At 37.2% G+C, this 26,683-nt stretch overlaps 1 protein-coding gene across 4 annotated transcripts in view; it reads right to left on the bottom strand.

Moving 5' to 3' along the window:
* emid1 (EMI domain containing 1) overlaps nt 1-19,285 on the bottom strand; it is a 72,618-nt gene extending 53,333 nt beyond the window's left edge. For 2 of the 4 annotated variants that reach the window (XM_051892598.1, XM_051892596.1), the window contains exons 1-3: nt 18,590-19,280; nt 9,365-9,478; nt 7,907-8,010 (exon numbers count right to left, since the gene is read on the bottom strand). In XM_051892598.1, coding sequence (XP_051748558.1) covers nt 7,907-8,010; nt 9,365-9,478; nt 18,590-18,753 — 382 coding nt within the window. In that variant the 5' untranslated portion in view covers nt 18,754-19,280. Of the gene's footprint in view, nt 1-7,906; nt 8,011-9,364; nt 9,479-18,589 lie in introns of all 4 variants that reach the window. The other 2 variants (XM_051892599.1, XM_051892600.1) reach the window with 2 other exon arrangements.
* Nucleotides 19,286-26,683: the final 7,398 nt, after the last annotated feature.

The raw sequence follows: 26,683 nt of genomic DNA on the forward strand, positions 1-26,683 counted from the left end.
ACAAATACACAGAGACACAACAGCTGCACGATGCACTCCTTGACACCTCATATCTCCCACACACTCTAACACACATGCATAAACACACTGAGCCACACAAAGCTGACTGGCTAACACAAAGACAGGCAGGAGGCTCTGCTTGAAGGTTTGGCCCTTTCCCAAATCATTAAGGACAACTTAAATCATTCCAGAATATAAAGTACTCTTAAAAAAAAGAGCTAAAAAACGCTCCCAGCTGACTCCCTCCATAGTGAGTGTGTGTAACTGATGTTTGAAGCATAAGAGCTTAGCGTGGAACCCCCCGATAAGCCGAGCTGAGCTGTGAAAACACAGATTACATTTCTGTGGCTTTAAAGCATCCGTCGCATGCCTGCGAGCCGAGCTGGTAATTAGTGCATCAAAAGCGCACAGCCTCACTTTGACCGAGGGCCAGGGTTTGATTCGGGGCCCTTCGCACTTCTAAGACAAGCGTGCTAATTCAACACGTCCTCCCACACGACAAACACACAAGCTGTTAACTTCCTCTCAATCACTCGCTGACTGTCAGTCAGATTCTCTTACGCACTTGAGTAGGGTGAAGAGTTAACGTATATGAATATAAACATCTCAGAATGAATCCTCATCATTTATTTAAAAAAAAACAAAAAAGGACTGTGGAGAATTCTTCTTAAAACACCGAGGGGGGAAATAATGATTTAACAAGTGATCTAAGGTCATTACGCTTATCAACAACATGATCTGTGGAGCTCTGTTGAAATAATAAACTGAGCTGAAAGCAGATATGAATGAACAATATTTTGACATAAAGCCTTGATAGACAGTCTTTCATTTTTCCTGGATAATACATGATCTAATTTGTTCAGTGCCTTCAATCTTCGGGTTTTTAAATCATCAAATTTATTGTGCAGTATTGGCGTGGGGGTATTTTTGTTGCTTGCAATTCCAATGAATTCTTAACAGAGTAACAAGAGATATCCATTAAAGGGATAATTCACCCAAAAATTAAAATTCTGTCATCATTTACTCACCCTCAAGTAGTTCCAAACCTGTATGAATTTCGTTGTTCTGCTGAACACAAAGGAAGATATTTGAAAGAATGTCAGTAACCAAACAGATCTCGCCCCCATTTACCACCATAGTAAGAAAAATAAATAATATGGTAGTAAATGGGGGCGAGATCTACTTGGTTACCGGCATTCTTCCAAATATCTTCCTTTTTATTCAGCAGAACAACAAAATTCATACAGGTTTGGAACTACTTGAGGGTGAGTAAATGATGACAGAATTTTCATTTTTGGGTGAACTATCACTTTAAAGGGGTTTCTTTTAGAATTATTCATTTAACAGACACTTTAATAAAAATAAAAAAACAAGATGAGACATTAAAGTAAACCAGAACAGTACAAAACTAAATCAGAAAGTACAGAACAGTAGAAAGTGGTTTAAAAGTTATAAAACTCTGCATGCTGGATGTCCGTGACAGAATCCTGTGAGAATTTACATCTGTGAGCACTTACAGTAACTTCCTCATTTGAAATACTTACATACAGCAATGTATGTAAAAACTGACAGCAAAACTACATCATAACAGTTTATACAACACAACGGACCTCATCACTCTAAAGTTTGGGGTAAGTAAGACTTTTTTTAATTAATACTTTTATTCAACAACGATTCATTGAACTGATCAAAAGTGACAGTAAACACATTTATTATGTTTCAAAATATTTCTATTTAAAAAAGAACATTGTTCTGTTGAACTTTCTATTCATCAAAGAATCCTGAAAAAAAATGTATCACAAAAATGTACAACTGTTTTCAACACTGATAATAATTAGAAATGTCTCTTGAGCACCTAATCATCATTAGAATGATTTCCGAAGGATCATGTGAAGACTGGAATAATAGCTGCTTAAAATTCAGTTTATATAAACAGTTATATAAAAATAGAAAACATTTATTTCAAATTGTAATAGCATTTAACAATATTACAGTTTTTACTGTATTTTTGATCAAACAAATGCAGCCTTGGTCAACATAAGAGACCTTTTTAAAAAACACTGGTAAGAATGGTAGAGTATATACAGTTGTGGTCAGAATTATTGGCACCCTTGGTAAATATGATCAAAGATGACTGTAAAAATAAATCTGCATTGTTTATCCTTTTTGATCTTTAATTCATAAAATTAGCAAAAATCTAACCTTTCATTGAAGGAAAAGGATTGAAAGTGGGGGGAAAATCACATTATGAAATAAATGTTTTTCTCCACAACACATTGGCCACAATTATTGGCACCCCTAGAATTTTTTTATGAGTAAAATATCTGAAGTATATTCCCATTCATATTTACATTTTTTTAGCACACCAGGGTGATCATGAACATGAAATTGTCCAGCCATGACTTCCTGTTCCACAGGAGTATAAACATGAGGAAACACAAAGGCCAAATTCCCTTAATCATTCATCACAATGAGTAAAACCAAAGAATATAGTTCTGATCTGCAGCAAAAGATTGTTGAGCTTCACAAAATAGAAAATGGCTGTAAGAAAATAGCTAAAGCATTGAAAATCCCCATTTCCACTATCATGGCAATAATTAAGAAGTTCCAATCAACTAAAGATGTTACAAATCTGCCTGGAAGAGGACGTGTGTCTAAATCACCCTAATGCGCGGTGAGGAGGAGAGTTTGAGTGGCCAAAGACTCTCCAAGGATCACAGCTGGAGAATTGCAGAGATTAGTTGAGTCTTGGGGTCAGAAAGCCTAAAAAAAAATATCAAACAGCACCTACATCCCCACAAGTTGTTCAAGGTTTTCAAGAAAAATCCTCCTCGCTCATCCAGAAACAAACTCCAGCATATTCAGTTGTCAGACACGACTGGAACTTCAAACAGGACCGGCTTCTATGGTCAGATGAAACTAAAAAAGAGCTTTTTGGCAGCAAACCCACCAGATGGGTTTGGTGCACACATGGATAAAAAGTACCCATGCCCACGGTTAAATATACTGCTGGATCTTTAATGTTGTGGGCCTATTTTTCTGCCGGAGGTCCTGGACATCTTGTTCAGATACATGGTATCATGGATTCTATCAAATACCAACAGATAAAAAAACAAAACCTGACCGCTTCTTCTAGAAATTCAATAATGGGCCGTGGTTGGATCTTCCATCAGGACAATGATCCAAAACAAACATTAAAACCAACACAAAAATGTGTCACAGAGCACAAAATGAAGCTTCTGCCATGGCCATCCGAGTCCCCTGACCTGAACCCTAAAGAAAATGAGTGGGGTGAACTGAAGAGAAGAAGCACCAACATGGAGCTGGGAATCTGAAGGATCTGTAGAGATTCTGTATGAAGGAATGGTCTCTGATCTCTTGTCAGGTGTTCTCCAAACTCATCAGGCATTATAGGTGAAGACTCAGAGCTGTTATCTTGGCAAAAGGAGGTTGCAAAAAGTATTGAATAAAAGGGTGCCAATAATTGTGGCCAACGTGTTTTGGAGAAAAACATTTATTTCATAATGTGATTTTCCCCCCACTTTCAATTCTTTTCCTTCAATTAAAGGTTAGATTTTTGCTAATTTTATGAATTAAAGATCAAAAGGATAAACAATGCAGATTTATTTTTACGGTCATCTTTGATCATATTTACCAAGGGTGCCAGTAATTCTGACCACAACTGTACATATATGCGCAAAGTTTTCAACATGTTCTTAACAAATATAGTGAAAAATGTTGAACACTAACTTGAGGACATTTGAAGTGATCCTCACTAATAGACTTTCAAAAGTCTGTGTGCAGTATGTGTGTGTGAGCGTGTGAATGAGGGTGGGACGCTGATCTTTATGCAATGTACTTCAGATAAAAAGCTTGACATTTACTTCAAATATGTTTTTGTGTCTTATCGGTGATGTAATGTTTTTACTAGTTCAGACGACGCCGATGAGAAAGGGAGAACTAATGAGAAAAGAACAAGAGATTACAAGCATGAGGAAAAAAAAGTGTTTGGGGCCAAAAACTGACAAAAGCAAAATATTTGGTATCCCTATTCCAAAATTAATATAAATACATACAGATCTTTAAGGCTGCATAACAAATAGGGCAGTAAAAATGCTTATCTTGTCATATGTATTTCCTGTTAACAAAAAATGAGTGCGATAACATTGATTTTTTTATTGTTGTACCAAGTAAATATTATACTATATTGCAGAACAGCTATCTGCAGATGTATAGTTTTTGTTGCTGTTGATGATAAAGTTGAATAGTCCTGTGAAGATGATGTGTAAAAGATATTTTTGAGCAAAGCAACACTTCTCTCTTTCCTCATTCCATGTACCCCACATCCGAACACAAAAGATCCTACAATAACACAAAATAACTGTGCTGAGATGCCATTGCACTTTACATTTCAAACTGCAACCCATACGTGTGCATAACAATGATCTGAAACCAGTGTAGACACAAACAGAGACAGCCGGTGTTATAAAACAAGATGAGGTGGGGGCTGTCTGGACGGTACATCTCACCATATATGAAAGGATAAAGCTCATTCTCCATGGTCTCTGATATACCAGACGTTAATAAATGTTCATGCACACATAACATGCTTTCTAGTTTCTGTTCCTCGCTATGGTGTATTGCATCAGTGACACGAATGATATCTTGAGGGTGCTGAAGCCCACTATAAACTGTGATGTCAGAAACAGAGAGAGACAGAACGGAGCTGTCAGTTCCACTCAGGGCTCTCTGTGATCCGAGTTTGTCTCACATGGTACCGATAAGACACTAGTGTTCACAGGCCTCGGAGCGTCCCACTTACGATGGTATCCTCTCTCCATTTCATCATCCCTCTCTTATGAGGAACAGATTTAACCTAATTCACCCACTTTATCTCTCATTTCATGGATGTCTGCTGCCTTTGGGGTATGTAATTGTGTGAAAATGGAAAGATTTGCATTTGGTTGGCAGTGTGGGAGTGGGTTTGTCTGGGTTTCATCTTTCGTCTGCAGTTTTATCTTTAGATAAAAGTAAACTCATTCCCCAAACTTTCAAAGCAATCATCAATATTTGTCCTCTCGGCTCATTACAATTATTTAACCAACTCAACTAGTTAACACAGTTGGTGTGTGTCCATGAGATAAATGCATAACACTACTAACTGGTCAGTGTTGCATTTTTTAATGAATCTAAGAGCAGAAACGGTTTACCCAAAACCCACAAAGACTTTCATTTGAGAGTTACAGGAGTAAGATTTTCAGTGAACAGTGACTGAAATTTTGAATATATATTCATTCATGCTTTCTATTAAGCAGAAATCTGTCAGGTTTAATAAAAATATCTTCATTTGTGTTTCGAAGATGAACAAAAGTCTTATGTGTTTAGAATGAAATAAAGTCAATGATAACAGAATTTTCATTTTTGGGTGAACTATTCCTTTAATTAATCATTTAAAAAGACTCAAAAAATCAGAAGTTAGTGCTTAAATCAGTCTGATAGACACTTAACTAAATTAATTAGCAGAATCCATCAGAGAAGTCACTGAATAAACTGAATACAATTTTTAAAATGTATTACTATTCAGTGATTTATTTTATTAAACTACATAATAATTAATAAAATCAATGGTTGTATAATTTACAGCATTAAACTGAGAGGGTTTTTTTTAATTTAAGAAAAATAGACATTATACCTAAAAATGTACCCAAATCAATTTGAATAAAATTATCAAAATATGAATCAATTATGAAATGAAATCAAATCAATAAATGAAATCCAATTGGAATCAAATTAGCTTTAGCTTGGACATTGTGTAAAACATCTCCTTTTGTTTTTTAAAGAAAAAATGTCATTTTGGTGAACTATATCATTTTATGTTTCTTTAGCCATTGGCTGCAGGCTAAAGAAACTCCAATTTGCCTAACAGACAGGAAGTAGTGAGTACAGCTTGCATACAGCTTGACATTTTAGTGTACACACACAAAAACAACCACATGACTGACACACTGTACAGCATTAAAGCCCTCAAAGCAATTTAAAGCTAAAACTGTCTATAAAAGTAAATTAAAGTTCAGTCAAATAAAGACTTGCCACCCTGGGAATGCCAACCACATTAAATTTAATGGACCTTAAGAGTTCAACCTCAATTTATAAACTACTAGTGGGTCAGTGGATATAGCTGGTACAAACAACAGCTTCGGCCAAATCACAAAAGACCTGGTGTAGTTCGGAGAGGATAGGAGACTCTCATGGCTGCTGGCTGGTCCTCACAGTTACTCCCAGCACAACTCACAATGAGGCTCTGGCTGACACTCAGAGAATGCAGCCAAACACACACACACTCAGTCACAGAGCAAAGCAGCCAGAAACAGCATCCAAACACAGCTGAGACACGCGCTCACATTAATCAGACACACTCGCTCGCACACACGCATACTTTTGCCTGTCTCACAATAGCCATCCATCCTGTTTCTCTTCTATTGTATTCTCCACTACTTTCTCTCCTGACATTGGGACATGATTTACAAACAGAGACAGTGGAGCGAACGAGAAGAAGTCAAAGTCAAAGTAAGATGTAAGCTGTAGCCAGGGCAGGACATTAGTTGTGGGGTGGTCTCCTTGTGTGAGCCTGTATAAACATTAAATAACAAATATGGCTACCTCACAGACCCCAAAACACTCATTTCCCATTCCCAGATCATGTCTAGTTCTAGTTCACTATGAGCAGTGTTGGGGAAAATCTACTAAGAGTAGAGACGCTTAGACACAGTGCGACAGCAGTTCAGCAGTTTCCAAAATAGTGTAGCTTTTTCCAGCAACATTTTCCAACGAGTAGCATGATTAAATGCTACATGGATGCTTTTTGTCACACTGTGTTCTGCACACAGCCAAGTAAATGAGGAAATGTATTCTCTCTCAAGTAGCATTGGAAAGTCAGATTCATTTTTAGCTAATTGGTTCATTCAGACAATTTATCTTAATGAAGCTATTAAAAATTCACAGTCCCTATGCAATATGTTCAAAAAATTTAATAGATGTAAAATATTTAGTCAGATTCAGTTAAATGCTGCTTTCAAATTGGAGTGTTTTTGGAGTGTGCAAATTTATGTTTTATTTAGTAGAGGCCTTTATCACACTTCGAAAAGCAGAAGCTTCAAGTAACTTTCACTGTAGCCTATATCAGTGGCAGTACCCATTGCATGGGATTGAATGGATAGAATTTGAAAGATGACACTTTGTTTCTTATTAAAAGTAACAAAAAACAGAGCTTACTGCAAATATTGGTGGTTAATGGTGGTTAGGCTACGACGCCGTATTCATTGTGTACACATGCGTACCGAACCGTAAGAAATGTAAGAATACGTGTACTGTTACACCCTTATTGGATAGCATTACATTGTAGACAATACTGGAGATTAATGCTGCAACAATAAAAACAATAACATTAAAAATAAAATTCAGATTGTTTTCCCATTATTCCTTCGGCAGTAGTTTGAGCAGCTTGCAGATCTTCATTTATCTCATGACGACATCGGCCATGCTGACAATCGCCTCAATCACATGTAAGACTAAATAATATTGCAATATTCAATTACTACTGATTGAAACCGGATGTGACGACACATGGACTGTGATAAATGCCTATAAAAGCCTATCCGCATTTTTCTGCCAGATAAAAACTCCTCTAATTGCAAAAATTAGTTTTATAATCAGATAGTTAATGTAGTAAACTATGTTTTCAAAAGAGTAGCTTGACTACTTTAAATTATTAGTTGAGCTTGAAATTTAGGAAACTTAAATTAGACTCCCCGACAACGACAAAGCATAGAGCACAATATAGATTCCTTCTTCACAACTGCATGTAGTTCTATATCAGGCTGAAACTATCGTCTCTGGTCAGTCTCACCTTCCTCACACTGAGATCCGCTGTATCCAGGACAACATTTCCACTCCAGAGAGGTGATGGTGCGGTACACAACTTTATAGGACGGCCGGACCACAGTGCGATAGCTGTAACACACACATAAAATGTAAGTCTGTTTGAAAGTATGTTACCCAGATGACCCTACAAAGACATTACAAGCTCAAGACCTCAAAAACTTACAACAGCAGAAAAAAAGAAAAGAAAAGAAACAGTCTTATTTTACACATAAAAATGCTAAAAGTTTAAATGTAAGGTTTTGGTTAATTATAGTATAATAAATGCATACTGTAGCTTCATTTAATAAACTTTCACACAAGAAACACTAAAGATAGTTCACTCAACAACAAAAATGCTGATATTCTGTAAATATTTTCATTATTTAATCATAAAAATGTCTTAAATGAAGCGGAACAACTATTATAGAATGATGAACTTATATAGTTATATGTACGGAGCCCCGCACATGACATGCAAGAAAAAAAAAATAATCGTGCGCACGATTTACTAATTCGTTCCCTCGATTTACTAAAACATGCGAACAATTTACTATTTCGTTCCCTCGATTTATAAATCATGCGCATGATTTATAAATTGAGGGAACGAAATAGTAAATCGTGCGCACGATTTAGCCTACTATTTTTTTCCTGCATGTCATGTCCGGGGCTCCGTATATATGTGAGTCTGGGGTTAGAAAGATTTTTTTTAAAAAAGGAATACTTTTATTCATCATTTAATAATAACATTAAACTGATAAAAGGTGACAGTAAAGATTTTTACATTCTTACAAAAAAATCTATTTAAAATAAATGCTGTTCTTTTAAATTTTCTATTCATCAAATAGAAATAATTTTTTTTTTTTTTTTTTAAATCAAAGTTTCAACAAAAATATTAAACAGCAACACTGATAATAAGAAATGTTTCTTGAGCACCAAATCAGCATATTAGAATGAATCTGAAAGATCATGTGACACTGAAGACTGGAGTAATGATGCTGAAAATTCAGCTTTGTTATCACTAAAATAAATTACATTTTAAAAGACATTAAAATAGAAAAGTTATTTTAAATTGTAATAATATTTTACAACATTACTGTTTTACTGTATTATTTATGAAATAAATGTGGCCTTTGTGAGAATAAGAGACTTCTTTAAAAAACATTTAAAAACTTTTGAGCGTTTATATCATGCACATCATGCAACAGTTACTTGTTTTACAAGGTCCTGTCAAGGACTGCAAAATGGATTTATGGGATTATAACTTTACACATGCAACTTTACACATCCATTTTTGGAACAGTGTTGCTGTCCTACTAACACATGACCTCTAAACAGAAAAATGGCAATATATTTACTGCACAGGCTGCATGTGTGAAAGTGACTAATGGGAGGTTCCAAAAATGATATAAAACCCTAAAACAATGTGTGCTGATGATAAACTCACCTTCCCCCATTGCAACCCTGAGGCCACCTGCAGGTCTGATAGACTCTCTGGAGCGTGGTGCCATTCTGTACCTGACAAGTCACTGTCTTAGTCACCGTCTGCGGACACCAGTTCCTAAAAGAGAGAGAAATATGAGAATCAGAGCAATCTAATTGACCTCCATCATGTATTGGATGGTTCTGATGACATAAGAAAAATAACACATGCACATAGCTTGCCATTAAATGATCTAATCCAACTTGCACATACTGTAAAAGTGATCAATTTTTCATGGGGCGCCCGTACTTCAACAGTCTAACCATCCCTTTTGAAAACTCTTTATGGTGTTTACACAGGTTAAATGACCCGTATGCCCGGCAGGAGAACATTGTCAGTGCTATTTACTTTGCAGCCTTTTGCTAGCAAATCACATCCGCCCATTTTTATTCTTTCCGCAGCACTACAAGCAGGTCAAGTCACGAAGGGGGACACTGCCCCGCATGTGTGAGCGTGTGGGCTCCTCATTTAGATTTAAGACAGCTTTTCGAAACTTGAGCCAAAACCGGAGCAGAGGCACAGTCCCCGGGAGAAAGAGTGGCTCTTTTGTGCTGCTTTTTATCAGGGCTTCACTTCACACAGCTTAAAAAGCCGAGAAACACTTCACACAGCTTGAAAAGCGACTGCTGGACAAATCCCTGAATCAGGTGCCCATTTATTTTGATCCAATATTGAAATAAAAATAGTAACATTAACCCAAACAATGTCTCAAAAGGTCTTAGAAAAGTGGACAGTCTCCCGGAAAGATTTTGCAGTGTTTTGAAAGGCTTATTTTATGTTCCAGTTTTATACAAAATCCTGCCCTAAGACATGCTGTAGGGCATCTTCGTAACGGTAATGTAATGCAGAAAGCCACAAGGTATGATTTCAGTCATATTTCAGTCTCATTATTAAGCGGAAAATGCAAACGAGAGAAAACAAGCCTGGAAGACAAAAGTCATCTGGAAAGTTTGCCACGGTAATCACTAATGTGCCCTACATAATGTGGAACCTTCTAATTGGGAAGCCAATGGCAAATCCAGCCCTGATGAGGAGCAGACTAGAGTCAGGAAAGAGGAGAGAAGAGGGAGAAAGTAACACGGAAAACCAAAACAAAGCTGCATAGCCCAAGCCCAGGACCTCGGCACATGCCAGAAGTCACAAAAGAAAGGAATGAACGTGGGTTTGAAGAGAAACACCAATCAGATCTCTTTCCCCCTGAGCTCCCTCATGATTTTTACACAGAACGGCTTGAAACAAAGAGCCATTGATAAGTTCACCTCAAACAGACCTTTGTATGAACCATTATGCCTCAAGTTGAGCAAACATAAGTCAAAGAGATGTGGAGCAGAATTCAAAGAGAGTTAATGCACGTGTAACATATGGAGGTCATTATATCTACTATACTTCAGTGGTTATTATCAATGGCTTAGCTTGTGCACAGCTATGATCACACATCAGAAAAACAGGCCAGAGGGCCCTACATGCTCAATAATCAGCATCAATCTGCTTGTATTTGTGTAGATTATCTGTCTGTGACAGTGGGTCTGTAGATTTCATGGATTGATGGTATTGTGTTTTCAAGCACACTTCAACATTGCTGATTAATGATGTGCATGTATTGCACGTATGTACAAAACTACTTTTTAAAAACAACATTTGTGGCATTTTAATGTGCAAAACTTACAAGGCATCACAACGCAATCGCAAAGGAATGAATTTAATGATGTAATTTATTACTAGGCATGGGTAACACCTAGCTGATTAGACAGGTCAAAGATGAATCTATATACATTTTCAAAGATGAAAATTTATATGTACATACATACATACATACATACCAGGGCTAGACATTAACTTTTTTGCTCACCATCCACTGTGGTTATTGGTTTTCCAAAGTTACTAGCCATTTTCACTGGCCACAATTTTGACATTGATACCATGGGGAAAAACTGGCCTGGCATATAGATATTTGTAATATTATCTCATAATTTGGCAGCAGGTATATTAGGCTGCTGTCACTTTAAGACCTGATCCATTACAGTGTTTCACATGAGTTTTTTACGTTCACTTAAAACATTACTTGACTGGCATTTTCACATTATTTTGTGTGTATTTGACTGTTTAAGCACAATAAGCAGCAAAAAAGAACTCAATTTAGTACTGAGAGGCATCTTTATGTGGGCACACTTTGGGTAAAATTATGAGCAATATGTGCATTCCCATGCCAAAATTCAAGCCATGTAACACCTGTAGCAATATTCATCCAGAGCAAGTGAAACGAGTGAGTGAGGGGAGGCGGGGTTTTGTGTCAACTCGCTGTTGGAGAGATGAGAGAGCGAGAAAGAGCAGCTGGTATCATGTATCTATTCTGCAGACAACACTACATATGACAACACTACATTGCACTTAGTCTATTACTCTAGTCTATTATTTCAGATGCCTTTTTAAAAGACTATTGAAAAATGTATATATTATATATAAAATTCAACTGCCAAAGTGGCTAGTAGTAGTGACTGCGTTACACACCACTGCTGAAATCCACCCGTCAAGCATAATGTCAAGCCCTGATACATACACATATATATATATGAAGTTGTAACCAGAAGAAACATGGGGTCTACCATGAAACCATCCTCATGCTCACACATTAACAGCTTTTGCATGTGCTGTTTCCCAGCCCTATTTCCCAGAACCTGCTAAAACTGTGGCCCACAGAACCAGGCCTCAAATATGCCAGAAATTTACAAAGCCTATGAATTTTAGGTGGTTTCCATGCCCTGCTTGAGACGAGGGCCCCGGGACTCAGAGTCTGGAACAGAACTGGGGTGACCACAGGCTTATCCGGTCACTACCTGCCCAACTGTTCCAGCCCAGCCAACAAACACACACAGACTGGACACACAAACACAGAAGCCAGTCTGGTCACAGCTGAAGACCATGGGGCTATTTCTGTGATCTGCTTGTTATTGAATTTAGAACCACAAATCATACCCTTGCCCTTCTGTAGGAAACAGAAATGCACATTCAAACTTTACCATAAATACAACTGTACAAAAAGGGTTAAGTAAAATCAACCTAAACATACACCAACAATCATAGAAAAATGACTGGTTGAAAGAAATAATGCAACGAAATAATAAAATAAAATAAAATAAAATAAAATAAAATAATGCTTTGCTTTTTGAAGCTTGAATATGCCATCCAGTAAAAGCAACTTATTTTGTGTTTCAAAAAAAGTTTAAAGTCATATGGGTTTAGAATTACATGTGGATAATAAGTAAATAATGCCAGAAATGTATTTTTGTGGTTTAACCTTCACATCACCTCTGTCAACAAACCAAATCATGTAAATTCATCTGAGCAAAAACTATCACATATAATTGCTCCCATATTTCACCATGATTTCAGTCGTTCTGAACCCCACCCCACTGATTCTGTCCATTTTGGATCATTTTAGCTTGCAAATCTCCTACACAGGTTGAATAGACACAGAAATGAACCAAACTCCATTATAGTAGGAGTAGGCGTCCGGGCAATAAGCAGATAAAGATCTAGAGCGTCACAGCCATCAGAACACAGTTCCCACACTGCCCCCAAATCACAATGCCAGCTTGGTGAACAGGATGATTTGTTTGAATTGGTCACCTCCCTACCCTCTCATCTGATCCAGACTTCATTTGGTACTTTCCCCAACAGTACTTTCAATAAGCCCCTCGACTGTAAAACACAAAACTATGTAAAAATCCACGCAAAATACCCTCTCCATTTTTAAACAGCACACAGTGGATAGCATTCTCTGGTTGTTCCTGGAAATTAGACAATTCTGGACACAGTCCAGCTCCATATGAACTAATGAGAGGATTTATAGGGAACACACAGGACAAAAGCCTTTCAATGGGAAATGACCCCTTTGCCCGCGTTCTGAACAGAAAGATGGAGGCAAAGGCAGCTAAACTCTGCTTTGATCCTGATTTAAACCTCGGGGCAGGGAGAGACAGAGGGTTAAAAGAGGAGGAGCAGTACTTATAGACCATTATTCCTGTAATCTAACATCTCTCCTTCACAAAGCGTTTATGAGGGGTCATTATGCAACCCAGTTATCAACCCACACTCTAATTCTCACTACTTGTTGTGCCTTGAGAATAGTTCAGTATGTTTTTCAACATTCAGAATTTAGAATTGAATATAACCCATATATTATTGTTTTCCGATTGTTTATGTTGGGGACTATATCTTCAGTGAAATGTGTATGAATGCATTTGTTTAATAAAATAACAGTGTTACCAACTTTTTACAATGTAAAAAAAAAAAAAAGATAAAAAATTAAATAAATAATTTAGTGCAATTTAAAATGAATTAATGAACAAAAAAACAAACAAATAAATAAATAGCACATTATTTTAGTGCAATTTAAGATTAAAACACATTGCACTGAAAGCATCACTGACTTTTAATACTGCTTCAAGCCTCATTCTGTCTCAGATATGCAGTAGGTAATGAAACTCAAGTTAAAAGGTGTGAATGCTTTCAACAGCTCAGCAATGCTACATTTCACTGGCATTAACATGCATTTGGCCAACAGATTGAAAGACTGACTCTCTATTCCTCACATACACACATGGGACCAGAAACCTAATAAATAACTCTGAAATGTGCACAGATCATAGCACAGACTGTAAGGGGGAGACAACTCAAATCAGAAAGGGATGGCAGGAATCAAACAGAGCTGGACTGAGTGCAACTCAGCACGCAGCGAGTGGCAAACAAGCCAAAGCCATAAAATAAAAGCAGCACAACGCACATGCATACAAACTGGAGGAATGATCATGAAACTGTCTTGTTTTAGATAAAATGAAAAGCAGCACGCCTCATTTAAAGCTTGAATGCTAGCTTTCAACACACAACGCATGAGACAATGCTGAGATGCAAATGTTGACTCCCGCAATGTAGCACAGACTACAAAAATTATTGACTCTGGAGGCAAATAAATTAAATTTTGAACAAGAAGACAATAGAGAGCTGTGGCAGCTGGACAGGAGGGGTGGAAAGAGAGCATTTTATCATCGGGTCAGTAATGAAGCCCTCCTGGGATGCACTAGGGGGGTAAGATAACCCAATTAGGCTGCGTTCATGACGTCCAACAATATAGGCAAAACAGTGAGGGACAAAGAAGATTAATGGCCTGCTGAAAGAAAGCATCAAAAAGTACTAAAAGAAAAAAAGAAAGAAAGAACGACAAAGCAAAGCAGAAATGAACAGGAACCCTCTTCTGTCACTGAGATTTGCTCAAGACTGGTTCAAAGGACAGGTCACAGGCCATGGCGGGACACAGTCCTTCTCCAAAGTCAGATTTAAGGACCAGTCTCGCGGGAAAAACAGCCCTGAAGCGGATGATATGGATGAGTGAGTGCGCAAACAGAAACACCCATAGATCATAAAGACGATCAGTGCATTCTTCCCTAAGTATCTCTATCTTCACAGTGAAACCAATTCCTTGACTAATCGATCTGAGTGTCACGCTCTTCACCCCATCTTGATTTATATCTGATATCAAGTGAGGATGTTGCAGCGTTTTTTTTTTTGTTTTTTTTTTCAGTTTAGAAGAGTTTAATTTCTAGAACGGTGGCTGGATTCACGAAACATTCTTAAGAATAAAAACCCCTTTAAAGAGGCTATATGTAAGAATTTTCATGTATTAATAGCTTTTTTATTGCCAATGTGTGAACAGCTTGTAACAAAGGTTAAAAGACGAGACCTTCCTCGACTTCCTAGGTTGTCTATGAAAGCCTGTTTTTATGTGAAGGACTCAGGACATTTTGCCAAGAAAATCAAAAGGATTATGCACACTCCAGAAAGCCTCTCTTCCATTCAATGACACATATGAATGCTTATACAATGTCCAGAACAATGCCGAAATAGCTGTTCTGTACTGTAATGTCAATGTGTCATCCAAAGAAAATTGATTAATTTAAACTATTAGTCTCACATAGCCAGATCTATAGTCTATAGTCTAAATACTTTATTATCAAACTATCATAACAGTGTAATTTTAATGACCTCATCTGTCAACATGATGCAGACTGCAGAGCTGGTGGAAACATATCCACATTGCTATGATCAGATGCTTTCTTAACTGCTGATTTCTCACCACTGTCATTTTTGTTGTGTGTTATTGAGAGGAAAGTGCGCAGCACATATTTACATATTCATCTAAATGCTCAGCAGTGTGGGCGGCATGTTCGTTAAAAGTGTACTGCAAAGATATTTCAAACTTTTTACTTCAAAGCAAAGAACGAAAAAGAATTTCGCCATGAGTATACTGGGGCCTTGAATCACATTCAGTCTTTTGTACGTCATGCGTGCAAGAGTGCAAGCACAAGCAATACGTTGCTGGCTGCAGTTCACTGAATGGCCACCGGTGTCACTAATAACACAGGTTTCTGTATTCTACATATAGCCCCTTTAAATTCTTTTTTTTCTAACTCAAAAATAGAATTACAATAATTGTTTTCATTTCCAAAAACATTTTTTGTTCTTAATATTTTTTCTTAAGATTGCCCTTGTAAATATCCTCGTAAAGTTATGCGTGAGCTCAAACGTAATTTTTTCATTGATGTTATTCATAAGGTTTTTTTATTTGAGTCTTCAGCGAGAACTGCCATACAATCAGATAACACCAAAGCCTGTGATTTTCTTCTTATGGAAAAATAAGATGTTCCTAAGAAAATTTTTGAGACCTTTTTTCATTTTTCAAGAATTGCACTTAGGAACATTCTTACGAACTTCATAGGTTTTATCTTAAGAAAATTCTTAACATCATTCTTAAGAAAATTATTGTGAATCCCCAGAACACACAAATTTTCAAGTAAAACAGATATAAAACCCTGAATGAAAGCAATGTAAATTATAGCTGAACATATTAGCTCAAACAAAAATATCCTCTCCCTTTGAACAATTTCCAATGGACTTACAATGCAGAAGAGAACAACAAATAAAGTAAACAAAAACACCTTAAGCATCAAAGAGTCACTGCTTTTGTGAGGCAGAATCAGGGTGGAGGTATGCTTGTTGGTGTTGATGGGTCAGCAGCTAAAGGTCCCTCTGGGGCCCCAAGTCTCACACTCCCACCCTGAGCGCTGCTCTCCAGGGCAGTGAAGCCGAGCAGAACAGGAAATAGCTGCTGACTTAACCCCCAACTGTGCTCAGCTTCACTGGCCCCTAATTAGACAGATATTCTTAAAGGTTTTTTTCTCAGGACATTTATATTTCAGACATTGTCTTTGCTATATGCAAAATGGTTAAGGTTAAAGGTTAGGATGTGGATTGGGGTTAATTATGATTTATGGCAAGAGTTCATATGCCTGTTCAGCCTCTCTCAGTGATGCTTTGGAAAGTAGAACAAACTATTCCTCTGTGCTCTAGCGTGGGAAAATAAGTTCTGTATTCATTGTCATGGCCGGTATCTATACAGTACGTTTAAATGTGCAGTTTCAATCCATGTACGGTGGGATTTTACATATAGCTGAACTACAGTCAAGGTAAAAAGTGCACAATGTGTAATCGAATATTTGAAGGATTAAATAAAATTTGTGCATCTTTCAGAGCAAGTGCACAACGCCAAGGCCCATTATATTAACCTGTATGCTGGACGAAGCCCAGCTACAATCACATTTTGTAGGTCTGTTTAGTCAGACTTCTCAATTTGAGTCAGACTAAAACATATTTATTTGATATTACTTATTCATTTTTTATTTTATATTATTTCTTTATATATTTACATATGATGTTATATATCTAAAGATATATTGCACTTCTCAGAAACAGTGCTGTTTATCCAAGGCATCTCAAAGATGTCTGTGACCTCTCCTCTCAGCATCATCAGACTGCAGTCCAATAAACTACTCTCTCGCAGCATGCAGACGATGCAGCTGCATGTGTTTAGTAAACACTGTCTGTTTCATCAGTCTGTGACTGACGGGAGGAGGGGGTGAGAGATCAAAAATTCAGCACAGAGAGCAAAGACTCCTCCACACCTGCGTACTTCAGAGACACATCCCACCCACAACAACTCTAAGCCATTTACCCAAACAGAGTAAATATTTACAAGAAGATATGAGGGTCAGATCAAGGCCATAAGCTGTTGTCACAGGTCAGTCAAGGTGATGCAGTCTGGATAGAAGTGGAGGGCTTACATGTTGGATGTTTTGTCTAATTTCTTGCCTTGTTATGTCTCAAAAAAAGCCTCATCATCCACATGCACTTGAGAAGGGCAATGAAAAAGATTATATACTGATAAAAAATAAATAAAAAAAAGCACTGTTGATTACGTCTGATTTAACAGTTGCTTAGAAATATAAACCTGTAAGTAAAACTTTGAAATTGTGGAATCATTCAAAAGCTCTCTATCCTAAGTTGAAGTTGAGAATGAGTCTGGACAGTGATACCAATCTATTTGATGCATGTTTTAACTGGAATAAACGTAGACAAAGGTGCAGACAGGAGAGATGGGTGTTCCCTCGTCTCAGGAAAGAGGAAACAGACTGTCAGACTCACAACGGGACTATTTAGTTGATAGCAGAGAAATCAGCATTGCATTGTAGATGCACAAACTGAATAGGATACAGCTGATTAGTAGATTATCCTCATAATGTATCGATCTTATTTTTATTTACAAAATCTACAGTAAATGTAGTAATTTAAAAATTATCATTAAACTCTACAGTGTTTCCTATTGGAAAATCTGTCTCAAACTGTTTTTTGAAATATGGTAGCTGGTTTTTAGCTGGTTTCAAGCTGGTATAGCGGGTTTAAAGATGGTCATAGCTACCTGACCAGCAACCATGTTTCAGAAACCAGCTTGGCCATCTTAAACTGGTTTATGCTGGTCTACTAACTTGGATCAGCTAATGACTCGGACCAGCTAAATCCGATTAATGTTTCAGCTGACAAGCTTAAACTAGACTTTCCAACTGGTAATAAATGTTAATTAATTCAACTAATATGGAAGTAATATGAATTTACTGGTCTCAGTTCATTATTAACAAACAATTTTGCCTCTTGTTTGGATATTTTACCTCAACTACTATACTATGTATGAAAAAAAAATACTCGAAAAAATAACAATGTAAAACTTCAACTGACAACTTACAGGTAGGCTATCATCAGATTTCCAACATGGGTACTTCTGTCATGTCATATAAAACTTACCTTTTCGACAGATCTTTGTGGAGTACTGTCCCGGTCTGGTATTTGTAAACTCCGGGTCCCCACGTCCCCTGAACGCATGTCAGCCACAGTATCAGCAGCAGCGTCCACAAGAGGAAAGAGCTCCGGTGAACCGCAGACACCGAGCGCCCGTCATGCGCTCCCATTTCAGCCGCGTCAACTGTACAGAGAACCCACTCAGCAAAAAAACTCTCCTAATATTGTCCCGCTTATCTTGCAACTGTGACTAGAGGACAGATATACTGAACTGCCGTTTATTTTACGAGCATTAAAATAATAAAAGGCTTGTTTATGTGCACTGCTGCGTCTCAAACACGAGAGTTAAAGTTTCAGAGGACTGTCATAGGCAGACCCCGCCACAAATAAATCTCCTCACAAAGTTTGCTCGCAAACCGCAAGACAAACTTTTCTTAGCAGCCACACAAACCGGTCCCGCCTCACTCCTCCATCTCCGTCTGTCTGTACGTTACGGTATATTTCTTGACTACATCAACACAATGGGCAAGAAAGCTGTTTTATAGTCGCCTTGAGTCCTACAGCCCGTGTAGTTTTTTTTTTCTCTTCTTTTTTTCACCCAGCCCAGTTCCCTCTTTCTCTCTCTGTCCTCTCATGCAGAACTCCCCCTTCTCTGCTCTTCCAGTGAAAACTTTTAGACATGAAACAAATGGATTTATGGTGTCCTTGTTTAAGAAGCAGATGTCATGGTCTCGTTTAAAAAAATACAGTCAGAAAAGGCTAATAAGCAAATCCACAACCCACAGAAATCTAAGCTGTTTCTCCAAGCAAGAGATATCTCAATAATGTCTCACATTATGCTCAAAATGACCGGTAGACCAAAGTTTGCAATCAAAAGTCAATATGAACTCAATTCTTCAAAAGACAAATGCTATCAACATTCACTTTAAACCTCTCTTACTTGGTCGTTGATTGTTTCATTGGTGTCTTTTTTGATTTAGCCAAAGAAATATTAGGATAAACATCTAAGACAGAGCTGATACTTCAATAAAATGAAACTAAGAATATTTACATAAATAATTATTGTTACTGTACTCATGCAAATTATTAAAAAAAAATCTGAAAAATAGTTTACATTAAGCTGATACAGTCTTTCTTTTTCTCCCCACTAATGGAGTAATGGTAGACATAAACATGATGAGAAACATTTTCAATTCATATTTATTTACACACTTTAAAAAAAATAAAAGTTCCAAAAGGGGGTTATCACAGCGATGCCACAGAAGAACAATTTTGGGTTTGTCAAAGAACTTTCCTGTCAGAAAATTATAGCTCTATTCCTACCCCTAAACCTAACCCTACACATAATGTATCCCTAAAATCAGAGGGAAATGATAGGTGAATAACACTGATGTAGAAGCACCTGGTTGTAAGCCTAAACCTGACATAAACTGTAAACTTATGCCTCAAATCTGATTGGTTGATTGGAATGTTGTTCCAGGATCAATAAAGATGTTGATCCAGGAACATGTTGCACTTAGTGGAATTATGTTCACCTTTTCTCTACAAAGAAACTTTTGTGCAATGGAAAGGTTCCTTGGATGTTAAAGGTTCTTTATGGAACCACAGTCAGAGGAAATGTGCAAAAAGTTTATTTTTAGGGTTACAGCAGCTTGTCACCTAGTCAGTATATAACACATAAAGGTGCAAATAGTATCTTAGAGTAGTAACATGTACACTTAAGGTACTACTATGAATCTTTTAGGGGAAAATAAGGAGGTACACATTAAGTGCACTACCCCCGTGACAAGCTGTTGTATCCCTAAAGGTACATTTTTGAAAAAAAAATTCTGAGTGCATAAATGCCAATAAAGAGCCTTTAGTGTATAATGCTTTTCATCATTCTAAATCAGTTTTACAGTTAACCCTGACAACACATTTTTTTAAAACTTTTTTTACTTCTCAGTTATTCTGTAGACCCCCTTTTATAAATGACAAACATACATATAAAGTGCTAAAGCATTCTTTTCGGCATTTGACTTGCCTCCGTACTCACACTTCAGTTGGCTTAATGAGTTATACGACTGCCATAACATGAAAACCTCCTCCAGAAGACAAAACACAGTCTAATGTCTGGATAGCATCCAGAACAGGGCAAGAGGAGAGAGCAATACAGAACGAGAACCTCGGGAACACAGTTTACTCTAACCTCTCCTCTGCCCGGTGAAAAAGGGGAACTGAGGGGTTTCTGAAAACCGCAAAACTGTGGTTCACGTCCAAGTTAAACACCTGGCTCAGCAGGCAGGACGGACTCCAGCCCACTCATCTATATCTGAGGTCGAGGTGACTACGCTCAGCGGACCCCCTGACAGCCAGAGAAATAAGCAAAGCACGGAGCAGGGGCATCAATCATAAGGGCGGCCAAGATCTACAGGTGTTGAGAGGATGCCACTTGTCATAGTTTGACATGTTTGACTATAGTTTGAGTAAAATGAAGCTCAAAAATGATCTAGATGATCTTAAAGAATGTTAGGTTTTGACATTGGTGAGTAGATGGATATTAGTGCATCCTGTTTTATTGAAAAGGCTTTTTTCCTTGTGCCAGATCCAGTCAAAAATAAAGAAAGTAGGAAAGTTCCAATGTGACGATGTGTGGCATGTCAACACTTTCTGTTTGGTGCACCCATGGCATTTTAAAAAGCAGAAGATGCAAAGTCATGCCAACCAGGCACTGGAGCACTTCAGGGTTAATATAAATCAGTGCTGTGGAAGGCAGCTGAAAATAATCTTGGTTTCAAAAGAAATAAGGAGGGCGACCGGTGGTGATGCTGGGAGTTTTTGTATTGACAACCCCTCGTTTTGCTATTTGATTCGCTCTGTCTTTATCTACTGAGGAATTAAAGCTTAATCGACAGTTCTTGAGGCATAATAATGTTGATAAAATGCAAAATGTAAATTATCACCCAGCACTAAACTGCTAAATGTGACGATAAGGCATGAAGATAGGTAGTAAGTAGTGAACACACACACGGAGCAGTGGGCAGCCATTTTTGCTGTGAACGATTGGGGTTTAGGTGCCTTGCTCAAGGGAACCTCAGTATTAAGAATCGAACCTGCAACCTTCAGGTTACCAGTCTGACTTCTAACCATTAGGCCATGACTTGTTCCTCTAGTTCTTAAAAAAGCAACAATCTTGAGTTACAATGAGACACAATCAAAGTGAATGGAACCAATCTATAAATGTTAAAATAATGTTTCAAAAGCATAGTCATGAGACGTAAACAATATGCATGTTAACATGAATTTAATGTGAAAAAAACCCTAAAATATGCCAAAAAACCCTAAAATGACCAACTTTACAGCAACAACTTTAAAGTTGTGATGCAGGCCTAACGGAAGTAGTGACAGATCTTTTCTTACATATTGTGATGTATATCTGAGTGAAACAGATTATTGCATTATAAGTTCTATCCATTGGTTGTTGATTGGATGGAGGCAGATCTGAATGTGAACGATTATAAGAAAAGTTCATAGAGACAAAATAATTGGAGAAGACTAGTATTAAGCGACACATCGTAACACTGTTTTCTGTCAAACAACCCATGCCTCAAATGCTGAAAACTGAGCTTAACTTGTATTGAACATGGAATATTCCCATAGGCCAAAATAAGCCACCTTATTGTTGATTATTTGCCATTACAGCTAAAGATTTCCTCTGTCTCCCGCTTCTTTTCATCCAAGCAGTTAAACACTCTTTATAGCCTTGAAATGACTGTATAAACTTTTAAAAGTGCCCCCAATGAACACTCCTTGTGGTCACCTCTATTGTTAAAGGAGTTCCTGGTGCAAACATTGAGCACTTGTTGGCACTGTAAACATTCCCGAAGCGACTGTTTTGCTGAGAAGAGGGCACTTTGTACTAAACTTAGTGTTGGCAAAGGCAAAGCTGCTTGTATGTTCTCTACACTGTGTCCCACTTAATTATAAAGAATTGGCTCACCTGGCCATAATTCATCTATTTATAACAAGGAGAACAAAGAATCAGCCAGACTCAGACAAAAGAGGAGAGTAAGAATAAAAAAAGGTGGAGATATCCCAGGTGGAAAAGTTCCTTTCTGCTCTATTTGATACAGATAGAAATTTTCCACAGACTCTTGCTTTTTCTTGGGCAAACTTTGAGCCTTCAGAAGCAGGAAATATATATCAAGTTCTATAAGAATGGGTCGAATTCCTCTGGTGACCCAAAGGTTATATGAAAAATGTGACATGTGCCAAACCAAAGCATAAACATATGCAGATCGGACATGAAAAGACAAGTCTCTTAAATTTATGCGCTCATACCTATATCCTGTACGTATATGCGGCACATAAGTTAGAGTCTGTCCACCCTGAACCTGACTGATGTGCTTTTTTTTCTTTGAGGTTTTGTTGGAGACTGTTCTGTTGAACAGGACCATGAGTAAAGGGTCTGGGGGAAGCCTCGGATGGGAGCTGGTACGGATGCCTGGGTGAAACATAATCTAGAGAAAGAAATGTTAGGACTGTAATTAAAGGAACACAAAGCAGCCCCTCTTTCTCCCACTAGTACCATCCCCCCATGGTTCTGAAGGCTCATTGGTGTTAGAAATGTCATGTGGAATCAAATAGAAGACTTAATAAGATCTATCCTCTGAGATTACATATATCAGGGCCTGGAGAGGGATCGAGGTGAGACGGGGTGCATGAGCAGTGCTGGCAGGAATCCAGACGTCAGACAGACAGAGGAGAAAGCAGCTGCCTTCTGCATCTCCTTGTGGCTCAAAGTTACCACAGAACACAGGTCTGGAGTGTGCTGCCTTCTAGTGGTAAACAACATCATGCACTTTATCTGTATTGGATTTTAAAAATGGTAAATGGAATATATATATATATATATATATATATATACACACAGTATCTTGCAGTAAAGAAATCTTTCAAAATCTTTTAATTATTCCAAGCATTTGACCGGTAGTGTATATATAATTGTATTAATATTTTTTCATACATTTTCTCTTTTAGTGGGAGCCAAATGAGTTTCCTAAGACCACAAAAAAATATAAACCTGGAAATCATATAAGTAAAGTAAATAAGTAAATTTGTGACTCTGCCCAAGTTAAAGGGATAGTTCACCCAAAAATGAAAATGTTGTCATTACTTGCTCACCCTCAAGTTGTTCCAAACCTGTATGAGGTTCTTTCTTCTGTTGAATGCAAAAGAAGATATTTTATAGAATGCTGGTAACCAGACAGTTTACAGCATCTATTGACTTCCATAGTAGGAAAAAAAAAATACTATGGAAGTCAATGGGTGCCGTCATTTGTCTGGTTACCAGCATTCTTTAAAATAGCTTCTTTTGTGTTCAACAGAATAAAGAAACTCATACAGGTTTGGAACAACATGAGGGTGAGTAAACGATGACAACATTTTCATTTTTGGGTGAACTATCCCTTTAACAAGATGCTCTTTGGAACATTCCTTGAAATTTATGTACATTTTTTACTTAAATATTTATGCTGGTCTAGAATTTGCAATGGAAAACAACACATATTGCTGTAAATTAGATGCATTTACATGATTAGTGATCTTACAACTTTTGGACCTCACTGTATATCATTTTAATGCTGAAAAATAAAAGTTCATATACATCGTCAACTACCCATACACAGCTTATCTTTATGTACCTAGTGTGATAAAGATCAGCCTCAAAATCCTTTAGAGTTCCTCCTCATAGAAGAGATATAAACCTCAAAGAATTCCTGAATGAAAATAAACAAAAAGCAAACATATTCAGAGAGGATACTCTTTTTTGTGGTATAGAAGTCAATGCAGATATGAGGGTTGTGTAGTAGGGGATGCGTAGGGAAAAGTTCTGTGACTGCGGTCAGTAAACAGACTGCCCACCTTGCATCTGGACTGGTGTGTCTCTAGCTTCTCTCTCAGAACTGAATTTTAATAGCATATAAAGCAGACTCTGGAAGGCTGCATAGCACATCAGTTTATCATTACAGATCGTAAAATGTGCTTCCTTTATGTTCAGCTTCAGCCCATTTAGAGACTCTCTTACAACCTGAAGGCAGAAAAAAGACATGAGATGCACACTACAGTAGATAATATAGAAGTAAAAACAAGAATCCAGATGCTGGCACAGGTTTTGGTATATATTTGATTTTTCCTGTTTTTCTTGCTTCTGAGACTGAAATCCCTTTAAAATGTAAATCAGAAGAGTGGCACTTTTATTTCATTTCCATGCAGGTCTAAAGCAGTTAGTCGTTATGGAAGTCTTGATGAGGAAGTCTTTAATGAGAGGAGCGGTAAGCCGCAAACGGAAGACTGTGTGAGGCTTACTGATTATTTCCAGTGATTCCTCCAGGTCTTTCATTTCACTAACAAGCTGAGAGGTATTCTTTTAAGTTTTGGTGGAACCTCCTGCCTTTATAACATGCAATATGGTTCAACACTGTCAGTTATAAAATATGATGTGCAAAAACTTCATTATAATATGGAGTTTATCAAGACTAGTTCATCATTCCCCTCTGTGAGACATATAATTTTACAGTGTTGACAGATTTACAGTTTTGAGCCCATATTTTAAAGAACATACATACCACATGTTTACAATAACATTTAAATGTTTGGGGTCAGTAACATTTTTAAAAAGTATTAAACATTCTTATTTAGCAAACATGCATTAAATTAATGTTCTTTTGAACTTTCTATTCACCAAAAAATCACGGTTTCATAAAAAATATTAAGCAGCACAACTGTATTCAACATTGATAACAATAAGAAATGTTTCTTGAGCAGCAAATCATCATATTAGAATGATTTCTGAAGGATCATGTGACACTGACAACTGGAGTAATGATGCTGAAAATTCAGCTTTTCCTTCACAGGAATAAATTACATTTTCAAATATATTAAAACAGATATTTTAAATTGTAATAATATTTCACAATATTAGTTCTTACTGTATTTTTGAGCAAATAAATGCAGCCTTGGTGAGCATGAGAGACTTCTTTTAAAAAAAAGACATTAAAAACACTTACCGACCCCAAATTCTTGTGTATGCTTCTTTATTTTCCAGAATATCCGAAGTTTTGTGCCCCCAAAGCTTATGAACAATATATTTACGTGCCTTTCAAACCCCTACACCGTTGTTGCCAGACAGCTTGCCTGCAATTAGATTGTCGAAACTGGAATAAAGAAAACTGGAAGTGAAAGGCACAAATAAAGGAGAGATGCCTCAATATTAATCAGCTCATTCATCAATCAAATCAAACACTTGCCAGGAGGCAAATTTCAGATATCTCATGGAGTACCAGATCAATAAAAAAAAAGTTGCTCATGCCAAGCAGAAAAAAAAGGTTTGAAAACACTGACCTTTGTCATAAGTTTTCAGCAGTATATATGAGAAAATATCATCACCTGTGTATAGAGGATCTTTACATCTTAACTAAGACAATGGGTGACCCTGGAGTTACAAAGGTTGAGAAGTGCTGCTCTAAACATCCGGATGATTTTGGTCATCTCAAAACAAACATATCTCTTTTCTTAAGTTGCAGAATAATCCAAACCTGTATGAATTTCTTTGTTCTGCTGAACAGAAAGGAAGATATTTGGAAGAATGTTTGTAACCAAGCAGATCTCGCCCCCCATTTACTACCATAGGATTTTTTTTCCCCACTATGGAAGTCAATGGTGGGTGAGATATGCTTGATTACAAACATTCTTCCAAATATCTTCTTTTGTGTTCAGCAGAACAAATAAATTCATTCAGGTTTGTAACAACCTGAGGGGGAGTAAATGATGACACAATTTTCATTTTTGGGTAAACTATCCCTTTAAGTATTCCCCAAACTGAACTGAAAACATTTTGTTTAATCTTAAGGCCTTGTCCAAGGTCCTGAAAATAATTTTACCCTGTTTGCCCCATTTTTGAGTTAGACACTAAAAGTCCAGATAGGCCTATCTCATGTATCTCTCCTCACATGTGGGACTCGTGTTTTCATACAATGCAATCCAATCTCAAAAGATGAAAATGATTCCACATGATGTGATATACTAGATATCTAGTATTAAACAATGAACCAAAAATCCAGA

This window comes from Ctenopharyngodon idella, chromosome 5, assembly GCF_019924925.1.
Source record: "Ctenopharyngodon idella isolate HZGC_01 chromosome 5, HZGC01, whole genome shotgun sequence".
In the NCBI taxonomy this organism is placed as follows: Eukaryota; Metazoa; Chordata; class Actinopteri; order Cypriniformes; family Xenocyprididae; genus Ctenopharyngodon; species Ctenopharyngodon idella.